The following is a 15,840-nucleotide window of genomic DNA, read 5'->3' as shown; positions in this document are numbered from 1 at the left end:
TACATTGACGCATTGGCTCTTGGTTTTTTCGAAGGGACAATTCATTTTATTTCGAGCGTTGACTACGTCAAATATTGAAAACGCTAAAACTGCTCTACCAAATTGGATAAGTTCTGCCACGTGAATTAGCAAATCAATTTAACAGACCGGTCTTAATGCACCTAGCATTATCTAGAAAAGCACATGGATTAAATCCTATAACAAAAGATGACATTATAGCTGCCCGGCACGTTCGGCATTGACCCGAACAATTTTTGATAATACATTAACATTTTGACATATATTTATTTTTTATTTTTTTTCCTTTTCCTTTTTCTCTTCTCCTTTCTTTTCTTCGTCGTTTTTTCTTTTCAAACTATGGCCGGCGAGGGTTCGGAGGCCTTTTGCCGGCCACTTTAAGAAAAGGAAAAAAAAGAATAAATAAAAATATTTAAATATTATTAAATATTGATTATGTCGGTATCAACCGTGCCACTTAGGACAACCGGCATTCACGTCTGTAATTTCGGATCAAAATTGATCGAATGGGCTCAATTAGTAAAATTAAATTGCTTAGTACTGAAATGACAAAAATGCAATAGGTCGAAACTTTTTGGACAATATGTCATGTATTTCGAATTCTATCATCTCGAAAATCTTGCTAAGCTCACGACTTTTTTTTTTTTTTTTCTTGTCCCATGATCTTCAACAATAGCCAGGAAGGCCCAAGGCTTAAGGGATACTCGGCCTCTCATTAAGTTATTAATGATAGACCAATCAAATTAAGGACTTTCTCAAGCTGGAGATTTTTATTCACCTACTTGATGTTTTGGAAATAGTTTGGTTGAATTTGAGAATTCACTCATTTATATTGAATAAATAAACAAAATGGAATTGAATTCGGTTGGACAATACCAAGCAAATCGAGCGCTTGTTACCATTTCTTATTGAATTGACCGATTAACTTGTTGTCGAACATTTTTTCTCGATTCGACAATTTTCGCGATGAAATTGGCTACCTAAATTAGGCTCAATTACTTGGAAACTATCACTGAATTGACCGATTAACTTGTTGTCGAACATTTTTTTCTCGATTCGACAGTTTTCGTGATGAAATTGGCTACCTAAATTAGGCTCAATTACTTGGAAACTATCACTGAATTGACCGATTAACTTGTTGTTTTCTCGATTCGACAGTTTTCGCGATGAAATTGGCTACCTAAATTAGGCTCAGAAATTGGCTACCTAAATTAGGCTCAATTACTTGGAAACTATCATGTCAGATTTTTAAATACAGTTTTACTTTGATACCTCTCAATCGACTGTTTCGATTAGGCTTAATCACTCATAAACTATCACCTGACATTTTAAAATACAGTCGGGATTTGATTTAAAAGGAAATGATCGCCAAGACTTGCTGAAGGAAAATTTAACAAATTGTACTCCAGTAAAAACTTTAGATGCACTATAGCACGCCGCCCTTAAGGACGGACCGCCCGATTTAATTTAAGTTAGAAGAAAACGCAAGTCCTCCGAGCGATTGGCTGAGCTTAAAATTGTCCATCTCAATTGGCCTAGAATAGGGTCCAATTAAGAGCCCATTTGATGAGCAATTAAATAACAAATTGATGTTCAATCCTACAATGAGAAAGTATTCCATGTTTGCACAGTGCCACGTCACAAGCCGATGTGGTAAGCATTTATGTACTGGAAACCAATCATAGATTAACACGTGTCAATGATGTGAAATTATAAAAAAAAATAATTAAAGAAAGACCGTTTTTTCTCTCTTTCTTCCTCCTCCATCCACATCCGCCGCCCCTGTTTGTAGTCGCCCGTGCCACATCCACCGTGAGCATTGTTGTTCGTCCATGGCCCAGTCGCCCACTTCATCGTGCTCGAGGCCACCCTAAACCTGCAGCTCGTCCATTTGCTTCACTAGGTGGGCAAACTAAAGGTAGAGACTTTCATCGTCTGACACTTACAACTTATAGTATTTCATCGAGAAATGGCTACACGATGGAAGCATACAACACTGAAGCAAAAGGGCAAAGAAAATTGATAAAATATATCTCGAGTTTGAGCCCGTAAACGAAACTCGACCAGAGATGAACCGGTCATTGCGACATCCAAAGTGTGCCATGGTCATCCGGTTTATAAGTCCAAATTGGATATTTCCTATTTTGTCCTGATAATAAATTGGATAATTGTTCGGTCAACTTGGGTTTTGCTCACCAATATCAGGTAAAAATAATCCGAGGTTTCTTTTTTTTTTTTTTTTTATGTGCGTCTTGCTTGCTCATATTTATAGCAAGCAACGCCGTGGCCGTGAAGAGTTGTTGAAGCTCCGTTTCACGGGTGCTTGCTTGTGGGTTTTCTTGGATCCTTTGAGGGCCATGCTCGTGACCCTAGTGCCCGTATCCGGCTACTCACCTTTTGTGCGCCCGAACTTGGGTCCATTAAGGTTAGACCCGAAACCTTGCGCCCGTGCCTGAGTCCCCAGCAGCCATTCTTGGGTAGCTGACTCTCGCGACAATGTCACAGAGGCCCAGGCCCATGTCCATCGAATCTAGACCCACCAAGACCCAAGTGCCCCCGTTATCGGGTCCTCAACATGCCTAGCTGTCGCCTCAAGTCATTGGCGGGCGTTATGGGGTCCATAGAAATCTGGCTTGGGTCTCTCTAAGCCTTGCCTAGGATGTCGTGGCCGTACTTAAGATCCCAACCAACATGCCTATCTCCCATGCCTAAGCCACTAGTGCTCGGGCCTAATCCCTCAATTGCCATGCCCTGCTCCATAAAAGAGGGCCAAGGTCCTGAAAGCTATTTTGACGAGTAGGTTTCGGGTTCTAAAATGTAAAAGATCTATTCTGATCAATGGGTCCCAAGTTTCGGGTAGGTGGAACCTAGAATCAGAAACAAGTTTTTATATTTTATCTCGGTATATGTCTCCGCTTCATCCTGCGGTATTCTATGATGTTTAATGATAAGTGTGTAATTCGAAACCACTTTTATCATTGAGATTTTTACTTTGTTAATATTTTATATTTTTCTCGTGTGTAAATATAAGTTGTGGTCGATGAATTTTAGCGGCGAGTGCTGGTCATTAAATTTGATTATTCACTGCAATCATTTAACTAATAATACATGCGAAACATAGATGGAACCCGAAACCGACCCTAAAACCCGTGACAGAATATGTTACGGATTTCAAGGCATGCAGAGTATATTCTAAGTTTCAAAAAATGAGGAACCCGTATAGGCGAGTAAGTTTCATATTCCAAATGGAACCTGAAACCGCTCATCCCTAAGAAGTATAGGAAAAAGAGACGGGAGACTTATAAGTGAAAAGGGAGGGGGGGGGAGAGCTCATCATCATGGTAATTTTTTTTTCTTGAAATCATCATGGTATTTCTTTTTTTTTTAAAACCAAAAATCATCACGGTATTTCAAATCGAAAGAAAACGTGAAAACGCAAGTTTCCACGCTTAGTGCGCCCCCAATTTTCCACACAGTCGGTGCAAGCCCAATTTTCCTCTAGCAAATGGAATGCCCCCAAATTTCAATCGATGGCAAAGTCGTCGCCAGCACATCGAATTTTCAAACCAACCCTTCGCAGAATGTAGCAATCCACTTTAGTTCACTCAATTTCAATATAGAACTTGATGGTCTTAGGATTTTGCAAGTACCTGGAAATTGTTCTAACAACAGTCGCACACCAGCCGATTCCGGCTTGGTTCATCGCAAGTTTTTCGGAGAGCCGCAAACGTGAGATAATTCCATATACATTGGGTCTGTCACATACCTATGAAACTTCCCCTGAATCATATAAAAAGAAGACCTATTGGGTTGTTCCCATGATGCAAACTCATTGGACTAAGGAATTCGAGATTCTTTTCGGATTGACTCTCTCATGAAATATCAACTCATATCAATACGTTTTTTTTTAGGGTTAATACGGTATTGATGCGGAACGTATTGGTAGTACGTTTCTGGATTAATTGGATAGGCAAAAATCCAATCGGAAGGTAAAACGATGATACGCCAAGAGTCGGCGGATCGGGTCGACAACATCGAATCGTGCTCAAATTCGGTTGGCTGAAACGAAACGGCGTCCCGATCAATATACACGGCCTTTGGCTGTGATTAACGATAGATTTTGGCGATTCAGGAATGTCTAAATGGATTTTCCTATTTTTTTTTAGTATTTTCGGGATTTATTTGACTATTAATGGCAGTTTTGTAATTTTGAATTTTGATGTTTAGAATCCTATTAGATTTAGGTTTAGGGTTAACACCTTATAAAAAGGTGTTGTTATCAGATTTTTTAGGATGATTATTGATTATTACACTTTGAGATTTTTCCCTAAAGCAAGATTTGCTTGTTATACTCGCTGAACACTATGTCAGGTATAAATCAAATGCTATCATAAGATTTACTCTACCAATCAACTATGATTCGTAGGAGTCAGATTTCCTCTAGCATAAATTTTTTTAGGGTTAATACTGTAAAAATGTTGTACTTTTCTCCATCCTTGATTAGAGGAGGCTTCCTCCAACCAAATTTCTCATTAGTGGATTATAAAAATGGACAAGTTGCTCTCCTCGTTCACTCAAGGATGCTAATGATGAAGGCGGTCCGACAAGGCTGACGAATTTTTTCCAAGTGTAGCCAGCAATTTCGTCTCGACTCTTGACTTCAGGTCAACTCGATTCAATCTTCCAAGTCATAAAGACCCCAGCCTAACCCACTCATTAACAGCCTCTAATGGAGCATACACATATCCTTATTAGTCCCTGACTTACATTAATCTTCCAAGTCATAAAGACCCCAGCCTAACCCACTCATTAACAGCCTCTAATGGAGCATACAAATATCCTTATTAGTCCCTGACTTACATTAATCTTCCAAGTCATAAAGACCCCAGCCTAACCCACTCATTAACAGCCTCTAATGGAGCATACACATATCCTTACATTGGGCGTGCCAAGTGTATAGAGAGAGAGAGAGAGAGAGCAGTAACATCTTGCAATTAAAGTTTGGTAATTATAATTTTTTAATATTTTTCCGGAGAATAAGAAGCCTAATTATTCAAAAGATAATTCTTCAAAGGGAGCAAAAACTTTGGAGCGCGTTTATAATGTTAATGCTTGATTGCCTCCAAAAACCCTATGCGATTTTCACTTGCACCCCTCAACTTGAAAAACTTTCAATTTTACCCCGAACTTCAACTTCAATTACTAGTTAACCCCGGTTTTTGTAACCAAGAGGTGTCAAATGTCGAATCTAGATAAGTTAAAAGGAGCGAGAGACTCTCTCGCAATGAAGAGCTCATCCCTACCGAACGGGTGGCAATCCCTCAACCCAAAAACCCCAGTAGCTTTCCCTTTGAAATCCACTTGCAGATCTGAGCCACCCCAGCAAACCCTATCCCAGACTGAAGAAACAATAGAAGCACTGGGAAGCAAGCACTCCCCCCCACAGTATCCTTTCTTTTTTTTTTCTCGTGTTTTCTGGATACATATACATGGGCTGCCAGTGCCAATAGACGGAAGAGAAGAGGAGGTGGGGGAAAAGTGTAAAAAAAAAGTCCTGAATGATAGATTTAGAGAAGTAGATAATGAAATAATTCATTTGCAATTATGTATAACGCCTATATAAATATACATATAAGGAATGATATAAACATAAATTCATACACTAAAGGGAAAACCGTCGTCCTAATATATACAATATATCTAACAACCCCCTCTCAAACTCAAGGTGGGTCAACCAAAGAGAATTTGGAAAGAAAAGCAGCAAATCATTGTGATGTAAGAGATTCGGTGAATAAGTCGGCAAGCTAGGCTGCCACAAAGGGAAGAGAAATGATGCTTGCTTGGATCTAATGATGTGTGATGTGACAATCAATTTTGATGTGCTTGATATGCTCACGAAAGACCGGATTTGTAGCAATGTGAATAGCACTCTTGTTGTCACAATAAAGAGGAAAGGCAGCAGAGGAGGCAACACCAAGACCAGCAAGGAGATGACGAAGCCAAATAATCTTAATTGTAGTGTCGGTCATAGCACTGTACTCAGACTCAATAAAAGAGCGAGACACGACAAGTTGCTTCTTGACATGCCAAGACATCAGAGAATCACTCAAAAAGACATAAGATCCTGTAATAGACTTGCGATCAGTAATATCCGCTGCCCAGTCAGCATCAAAGTAAGCACGAAGAGTTATGCTAAAGGGAAAACTCTAATCCTAATATATATAATATATCTAACATTGTTGACTTTTAACAGAGCTATGCCAGGCAAACAAGCCTGGCTCCTAGCTCGGGACCAATCTTCCTTGTGGTGTCGCACATTGAAAAGCTTTTACTTCCCAAACAGACCATCTGGGCAAGTTGATAAAGGAACAAGACCTTCTTGGGCATAGCATTTTATTCTGACTGGGAGGGAAACAATCTCAGATTCTGTTCAATGGGCAGTGGGAGCAGGAGAGAACATTAAAATTAGGGAAGATAAATGGATGAAGTATGGCATCATTGGGGGACCAACAAATCGAAATGACCCTACAAGAGTCGATGAATAGCTTGTCAAGAATGAAGCGAAATGGGACGAGCAGACCATCAGAGAACTTTTCGAAGTCAAACTAGCAGATGAGATTCTTGCAGTCCCTCTCAACCCCCAAAAATCTAAACATAAACTAGTGTGGAGGGCCACAAAACCGGGGGAGTTCTATGTCAAGAGCGCATATAATATGCTCCGAGCGTAGGACTACAAGCAGAAAACTTGCCAAGCTTCGTCATCCTTCCAGCCAACCCGAAGCTTTTGGTACAAGATATGGCTCAGTCGTCGCCGGATTGCTATGGAGACTCGCAGACCCCGAAGAACCTGAGGATAAACGGTGATGGCTCAATCGTCGCCAGATGCAGGGAGGGAGCTGTCGCGGGTGTCTTGCGGGACGCCTCTGGTTCTTGGCTAGATGGGTTTGCGCGAAAAATCAAGGCCGTCTCACCGATCCAAAAAAAAAAAAAAAACACTGGTGAGTTGACCTTTTCTAGATCAAAGCTCCTCGTGGAACCACGGATTTGAACTAATTAGATGTATGACATCAAAGTTATAGTGAGACCAACATCTCTCAATATATAGTAGCAATAAAAAAATACAAATTTATTGGATCAATGATGTGATCCAAAATGTAATAAAGCTGACAAATAAAAAGAAAATTCAAATCTTCACTCGCTCAAATAACATTTAGGTAATTAGTAATTTTAAATCATTTGGGTAGATATTATCGACTAAATACCGGAGGAGAATAAATTTATCTCCATAAATACCGTTGGCATTATATTATTGTCAGTCACTAACCTCATGAATCATGTAAAATACAAGCCAAAATCCAATTAAATGGTCTAATTTGGGTTTGCACTTGTTGCCGTGCATAATCAAAAACACCCGGTGCACTTAATTCACGCGCAAAATTCATTCCTTTACTATTAACATGCGGTTTTCTACTGTAAAGAAGCTATAAAGCTGCTCTTTTTGGTTCTTTTATAGTCATGGTTCTGATCGAGCCGAATTGATAGCCTCCAAAGTTCCACCCGGTCTTTCCCTTAGTATAATTTTCTAGAGCTTCCTTGTGAGCTGCATCGAGCGCACCCAAGTCTTTCGCACAAGTTTTGTAGATTTGCAGCAAACAAGATACAACAGATCAATCATGAGCGGATGCGAAATGAGCCAAGTATAAAGAGCATATGGACGGCATTATCCACGTATAAGTGACCCAACTTAGACGACTCGCAAAACAATGGTTACTTTAGTAATTGATGCTGGTCCACCGAACATGTTTTTACTGACAAGCAATATGTAAAAAACAGAAAATAGGTTGGAAGAACTTTCTGGTGTCGCATCTACCAAACTTGCAGGGTAACAATGCATATATCTTACGTATGATAACCCCAAAAGGATTGGATATAACTAGCGAATCATATGAGTGAGGAAGCGCCAGACATGACGACAAATCGTGCTCTCGTAAAAACTTTGGATTGCACTAGAGAACGCTGCCCCTAAGATCGGTTGTATATTATTTAATATAAAGTGTCTGTTTGTTTAGCATGTTAGTCGAATCAATTTGGGATCGGTCGAACTATTTAGTAGAGAGAAATCAAAATCCCGAAAGTGCAAACATGTAATGGGATAGAGTTAACCCCGGCATTATAGCAACTTCTCTTTTCTCACATTCCAAAACCTTCCCAAAGCGACAATGGCGTTAAGCTTGTCGTAGATTTCTAACATCAGCAAAGGCTTTACCAGACCCTGAAGTAAAGAACATATTAAAGCTAATATTGAGGGACACCAAGCCGTAGAACACTAGATCCGAGTTCACCTCTTCAACTTCACATAATTATTACAGCAAGCTACGGATTTAACTAGTAACTAGGACAACACGCATCCTTATTTTCGATATTATTGTATTGCGGCATCAAACATGGGAGCTTCCGGGTTCCGGACACTAGCACGTGGGGTACGGAACGCCGCAGACGCGCATGACCCTTTTGCCGTCGGCAGAGGTGAGGTACTGTCGGAGGTTAGGGTTCCTGATGTACTCACAGAGGCATGGCCTCTGCTCTCGCATCTTGCTGCAGCACAGAGCCGAAGGAGGTGCGGATGAGGTCATCGCAGGCACGCACGAGCTCAGCTGCGTGGCGCTGCACGTCACCGCTTCCGCTACAGGGGCTCCATCTGGGGAGAGGAGGACGAGCGCTGCCATGAGAGCTGCCACGACCAAGCGTGGAGATGGGGAGCGATTGCATGGCTTGGCCATGGTCTTCGATGGGAAGCGAGCGAAAAGGAGACTGGAGAGGTGGGGTGGTGATGGTGTATGCCGTGTGGCCAAGGCGAGTGACGGGAGATTTATAGAGATGGCACCTCAGTTAAATTTCAATTGATGGCAATATTATCATCATCACATGGAATTTTCAAACCACCCTTCATAGAAGGGAATCTAAACCTATTGTATTAGTGTCAATTCAGTCTTAAACTTTTTTTTTTGTTCTAATGCAGTCCTAAACTTTTTGTATTGGTACCATTTAAGTCCTAAACCTTTTATTAGTACCAATTCAGCTTTAAACCTTTTACAATATTGTCAATTTAATCCTAAAAATTTTGCATTTATGCCAATTGAGTCAATTTGGCCAATTTTGATTGGAAATTACTGGCATGGACATCAATTATCCCACGTGGCACGGTTGGGGCTAACGTGGATATTTTTTTAATATTTTTTTGATATTTTAAATAATTGTTAAAAATAATTTTGAAAAAAACCAAAAAATGCTTAAAAAATTATTTAAAATATTAAAATAATATTAAAAAATGTCCAAGTTTGCGCAAGCCATGCCATGTAGGACAATCGTTGTTCACATCAACGATTTTCGGTCAAAATTGACCGGATTAACTCAATTGGTATAAATATAAAAGATTTAAGACTGAATTAGCATCAATAAAAAAGGTTTAAGAATAAATTAGCACCAATAAAAAGTCGAGGACTTAATTGGAATCAGAAAAAGATTTAGGACTGAATTGACATAATGCAATATGTTTAGGACTTTTTTGACACTTGTCTCCTTCATAGAATGTAGCCACCAACTCTAGTTCATTCAATTTCAATGCTCGGTCAGACGATAGAACTTGGTTGTCTTAGCAATCCACCAGACTAAGGAATTTGAGATTCTTTTCAGATTGATTCTCTCTTGCAAAACATCATCATTTATCGATATGTTTTCAAAGAAAAGTACCAAAAAATTTCTAAACCTATTACAATTGTGTCAATTCGGTCTTAGACTTACTTTTTGGCTAATTCAATAATAAACCTTTCGCATTTGTGCTAATTCAATCCATGCATCAAATTTTGACAGGAAATCGTTAACATGAACGCCGATTGTGTTACGTAGGCATGATCTGCGCTTATGCGAACATTTTAAACGACATTTTAATAGGATTTTAATTTATAATTTTTTTCTTATGTTTTCTTTACCTTTTTTCTTCCCCCGCACTAGGACCGGTGACACAAGCGAGGGCCGATACACCCACGCCGGCAACACCCTTGCCCGCTGTGTCCTTGCCCGACCAGATTTGGCAAGGGCATCGTGGCCCTCGCCTAGAGCCGGCACGGGCATCTCAGCACTCGCATGTGGCCGGCGAGTTAAGGTAAGAACAAAAGTAAAGAAAAAAATAAAATTATAAAAAAAAATCGTACTATTTATTTAAAAATGCTAACATCGGTGTCGGTTGTGCCATGTAGGACTACTGACGTCCACATCAGCTATTTCCGATCAAAATTGATTGGATGCACCGAATTGGTAAAAAAAAAAATTATGACTAAATTGATATATATATATATATATATATATATATATATATATATATTGGTAAGGTAAGTATGTATTGAACTTCCAAAATGCTAAATCGATATTATTGCAATAGGTTTATAATATTTTTTTAGCAATTCTCCCCTTTTTTCATGTTTTGCAATCAACGGTTAGCTTCGAGAACTCTTGATAAGGTCCATATTAGACAAGTTCAATGCCCCATGATCGTGTACAGTTATTAGCAGTGAAATAAAATGCTACCATATAATTTAATATACCAAATAAATATGATTCCTAGGACTTCGATTTCCTCTTACCACAGCTCTTTTCTCCCATTGCATGTTAGCGCTTTATATGATCTTTTATCACGTTATGTATATTTGAAATCAACTTCTTTTCATCTAAGCCTATATGAAAAAGGCCATAGGTTTTTACCATCCATGATTAGAGGAGATTTCCTCGGACCAGTCCTCTAGTTAGTGGGTTATAAAGAGAGTTAATACCATGAAAAATCTCAAACTGGTACACTTGTGACAAATTTAACCCAAACTACGTTTTTGACCACCAAAAACCCCTAAACTGATATACATTTGACAAATTTACCTCCGTTAGTTTTCGTTAAATTTTATCGTCAAAATTGTTGAGTTGGATGACACGTGACAATTGTCGAATGTGCATGTTTATGATTTTTACCCTCTATTTATCACATGTGTATCAATTTGAGATTTTTCGTTGTATTAATCCAATTTAACGAAAATTAGTGGATGTTAAATTTATCATATGTGTACCAGTATCAGTTTGAAATTTTTTATGATCAAAATAATTAATTTAGAATAAATTTGTCACATATGTATCGAGTTTGGATTTTTTTTTATGGTCAAAAAAATGATTTAGAATAAATTTATTATAAGTATATCAGTTTGAGATTTAAAAAATAATAATAATTTGGAGTAATTTTATCTTAAATATATCGATTTGATTATAGTAGTAACCCTGCTAAATATGGAACATGACCCGTGATTTTTTGCTGTTGACTTAGAAGTCAACTTGCTTTAGTCGTCCACTCAAGAATGCTAATGATGAAGGCGGTCCGGCGACGCTTGTGAAATTCTCCAGATGCCACCAGCAATTTCATTTCGACTCTTGACTTGGAGTCAACTTTCAATCTTCCAAATTATGAATCCTAGCCTATAACCCACCTATTGGCATCCGAAAAGAGTATTAAAAGAAATCTTAAATCTATTATACCGATACCAATTCAGCATTAAATTTTTTAATTGGACTAATTCAATCATAAATATTTTCACATTAATACCAATTTAGTTGATCCGATCAATTTAGGCCGAAAAATGATAAAATGGACGTAAACCATTCTATGTGACACGAGTGGTCGCCCATAGTGGAGGACAAGTGCCAGCAAGGCCTCCCTCACCCTAGCCATGGGTAGGCTCGCCGAGCCTCACCCTCACCCATGTGAGGCTCGGCTAGGCTGCCGTGGCCTAGACGAGGGTCGGCCTCACCGGGGGCGGCTGACATCACCAACCATGGTGTACGGCTGGTGGCAAAAAAATTATAAAAAAAATAATATCTACGTCAGAGCTAGTCGTGCCATTGGCAAAATAGACTGAATTGGTACCAACTCAAAAAGGTTTATGACTAAAATTGATCCAATTGAAAGGTTTAGAATTGAATTGGTATAAATGTAACAGGTTTTGGACTTTTCTTATACTTTTTCCATGGGTTATCTATGATATCAGTATGCATTTTTTCATCATATATGATTATTAGTCCCTGACCTTAGAATTGGGCATGCCGGGTGCAGAGAAAGAGAGAGAGAGAGGTGGGGGAAGGGAGGCCACGGAAGCATCTCGCCAATGGAAGGTTGGTAATTCTATTTTCCGAGACAGTAAGAAGCATAAAAATTCAAAAGATAATTTTTTTCCAAAGGCAACGAAAACTTTCTTAGCATGTTTATAATCTCGATGCTTAATTCCCTCCGAAACTCTATGCGATTTTCACTTGCACCCTCAACATGTAAAAACTTTCGATTTTACCCGGAACTTCAACTTCAATTTCTAGTTAACCCTGGCTTTTTGTAACCAAGAGGTGTCAAGCCACGGTAAGTTGACCTTTTCTTGATCCAAGCTTCTCTTGAGTAGACCATCTTGGTAAATCGCGCGTAGGATAATTAATCAAACAAACGATATTAAATTTTAGACTTTGCTCTTTTTCCAATCTTATTGATTCTCGACCATATTATTTTTTTGGGGCGGAACCCATTATTAATTTTAGGTTATTTCTCACATTTTTTTGTCATTTTTTTTACTTTGATTTCAGTTTTACTAAAAACAAAACCTTCCACGTCCCTCTCAAACAACACTTTTTTTTCCACCCTAGCCGCTATTTCCACACCCATAATATTTCAATGGTTCTTCATATTTGTCTTCTGCTGTCTTCTTCTGAACTTGTGGATGCGAGAAATTAATCGATTGTTCGAATCTGATCAAGTACTAATAATACAACGGAGTAGAGATGGAGAGAGAGGAGATGTTTGGTGGAAGTCATTTCATTGATGATACAGTGAACAGAGCTAATTATGATTAGCTTAAGAGAATCGCTGAGGACTTGCATATCATTTTTTTTCTTTGTGGGAGACCCACTTTGTCTCGGTTCTTTGTTATTTATAGACTCTGTTTTAGCATGTTAATCGGTTCGATTTAGGATTGGATTGATGTATTTAACCAAGAGAAACCAAAAGACTAATAGTTCAAGCATGTAACGGGTTGGAGTTAACCCAGGCGTGATAGCAACTTGTGTTGTCTCGATTACCTAACCTTCCCGAAGCGACAATGGCACAAACCGTATTGTAGAACACTACTAAATAAGAGTTTCACTTCATTCATTCATAGAGTACCACTATTTAAATAGCTCATGGCAACATCATCTCTTTGCAACATGAGATTGTTCCAGCAATCTTGCTCGTCTCTTTATTTCTCTACTGATTTCACTAGGCAAACTAGTACCATACTCGGCTCTCATCTCCGTCTTCCCTCGGCATCGTCGGACATGGGAGCTTCCCAGTTCCGGGAAACTAGCACGTCGGGGTCGGGACGCCACAGGTGCTAGCGACCCGCATGGCGTTGGGAGAGGTGACGTACTGCCGGAGGTTCGGGTTCCTGATGTACCCGCAGAGGCATGGCCTCTGCTGCCGCAGCTTGCTGCAGCACAGAGCAGACGGAGGCGCGGACGACGTGATCGCGGACATGCACGAGCTGAGCTCCGTGGGGCTGCACGTCACGGCTTCCGCCACTGGTGCTCGATCCGGCGCGAGAAACACAAGCGCCGTCGCCACGAGAGCTGCCGCGAGCAAGCGTGGAGATGGGGAGCGAATGGCTGATGGCTTGGTCATGGTCTTCATAGGGGAAACGAGTGAAAGGAGAGTGGAGAGGTAGGTGTGGGGGAGGGAGGGGGAGTAGGTTCTATGTTGTGTGGCCATGGCGAGTGATATGATAGGAGATTTATAGAGATGGCACTTCAATCAAGTATCTCATAAATTACTAAGAATTACCATATAATAAAATTCAAGAAACAATGACTTAAAGGGCATGGCTGCATGCTTGCAACGTGTTTTGCTTGCTCGGCATTCTAGTACAAGGAACTGACCACCCTCCATTTGGAGACCTCGAGTTGAATTTCTGTCGGTGCTTGATCTTTAAGGCTCTTTAATAACCGCCTTGTTTTCTGGGGCAGCTTCGGGCGTGGGAACCACGGTAGTATAATTAATATTCATGAAGGGAAAGAGAGGGAGGACGAAAGATGATCAGTCCTCCTATCATTAGAATTTGTTTTTCGTTACCATGCAAATCTTATGCATGAGTTTTCAAAATCAAGGCAAGTCCTAACAAATTAGGGTTTCTATTACGTCTCGTTAATTCTAACGTGGCGACATGCGGAATGAATTGAATCTTAGTTAGAGGACATTAATTTTTTTTTTTTTTTGAAGGAAAAAGCAAAGAAGAATCATTTAGCACGCTACTTCAAATCTAAAGAAAAATGAAAACTAAATTTTTCCACGCAATATGTTATTTACTTCAGGGTCAGGTAAAGCCTTTGCTGATGTTAGAAATCTACGACAAGCTTAATGCCATTGTCGCTTTGGGAAGGTTTTGGAATGTGAGCAAAGAGAAGTTGCTATAATGCCGGGGGTAACTCTACCCCGTTACATGTATGTACTTTTGGGATTTTAATTTCTCTCGACTAAATAGTTCGACCGATCCCCAAATTGATCCAACTAACATCCTAAACAAACAAAGACTTTATGTTAAATAATATACAACCGATCTTAGGGGCAACGTTCTCCAATGCAATCCAAATTTTTTACGGGAGCACGATTTGTCGTCATGCCTAGCGCTGCCTCACTCATGATTCGCTAGTTATTTCCAATCCTTTTGGGGTTATCATATGTAAGATACATGCATTGTTACCCTGCAAGTTTGGTAGATGCGACACCAGAAAGTTTTTCCAACCTATTTTCTGTATTTACATATTGCTTGTTGGTAAAAACATGTTCAGTTGACCAGCATCAATTGCTAAAGTAACCATTGTTTTGGGAGTCGTCTAAGTTGGCTCACCTATACGTGGATGATGCGTCCATATGCTCATTTTACTTGGCTCGTTTGGCATCCGCTCATGATTGATCTGCCGTATCTTGTTTGCTGCAGATCTACAAAACTTGTTCGAAAGACTCGGATGTGCTCGATGTAGCTCACTCGAAAGCTCTAGAAAATTATAGGGAGAAGTGTCAAAAAGTCCTAAACCTATTGCATTGTGTCAACTCAATCCTAAACCTTTTTTTTTGTGCCAATTCAATCCTAAATCTTTTGTAATAGTGCTAATTAAGTCCTAAAATTTTTATTGGTTCCAATTGAGTCATAAACCTTTTGCATTAGTACCAATTTAGTCCTAAACCTTTTGCTTTAGTGCCAATTCAGTCCTAAATTTTTTGTATTTGTACCAATAGAGTTAATCAGGACATTTTTGGCCAAAAACTGCTGACATGGAGGACGTTGTCCTACGTGGCATGGCTAGAGTTGACTTGGACATTTTTTTTATATTATTCTAATATTTTAAATTACTTTTAGGCATTTTTTATTTTTTTAAAAATTATTTAAATATTAAAAAATATTAAAAAATATCTACATTAGCGCCAACCGTGCCACGTACAATAAGTAATATCTGCGCCAACGATTTCCGGCCAAAATTGGACGAATTGGCTCAATTGGCATAAATACAAAATATTTCGGACTAATTTAGCACTAATGTAAAAGGTTTAGGACTAAATTGATATCAATACAAAAGATTTAGGACTAAAATGGCACCAAAAAAATGTTTAGGACTGAATTGGTACTAATGCAATAGATTTATGACTTTTTTGACACTTTCCCCGAAAATTATATTGAAAGAAAGATCAGGGGGGAAAATTATATTGAAAGAAAGATC

At 39.2% G+C, this 15,840-nt stretch overlaps 2 protein-coding genes across 2 annotated transcripts; both read right to left on the bottom strand.

The window, feature by feature from the left end:
- Positions 1 to 8,397: 8,397 nt before the first annotated feature.
- On the bottom strand, positions 8,398 to 8,866 carry LOC115738858 (non-specific lipid-transfer protein 2-like). Its single transcript, XM_030671623.2, has one exon. The coding sequence runs from the start codon at positions 8,796 to 8,798 to the stop codon at positions 8,487 to 8,489; it is 312 nt and encodes a 103-aa protein (XP_030527483.1). The 5' UTR covers positions 8,799 to 8,866; the 3' UTR covers positions 8,398 to 8,486.
- Positions 8,867 to 13,205: 4,339 nt separating this feature from the next.
- LOC125313634 (non-specific lipid-transfer protein 2-like) lies at positions 13,206 to 13,868 on the bottom strand. Its single transcript, XM_048273429.1, has one exon. It carries the CDS (start codon positions 13,835 to 13,837, stop codon positions 13,433 to 13,435), a length of 405 nt encoding a protein of 134 aa, XP_048129386.1. The 5' UTR covers positions 13,838 to 13,868; the 3' UTR covers positions 13,206 to 13,432.
- Positions 13,869 to 15,840: the final 1,972 nt, after the last annotated feature.

The sequence above is a fragment of the Rhodamnia argentea genome, chromosome 2 (genome assembly GCF_020921035.1).
Source record: "Rhodamnia argentea isolate NSW1041297 chromosome 2, ASM2092103v1, whole genome shotgun sequence".
NCBI lineage: Eukaryota > Viridiplantae > Streptophyta > Magnoliopsida > Myrtales > Myrtaceae > Rhodamnia > Rhodamnia argentea.
This window is presented reverse-complemented; position numbering and strand designations above follow the sequence as displayed.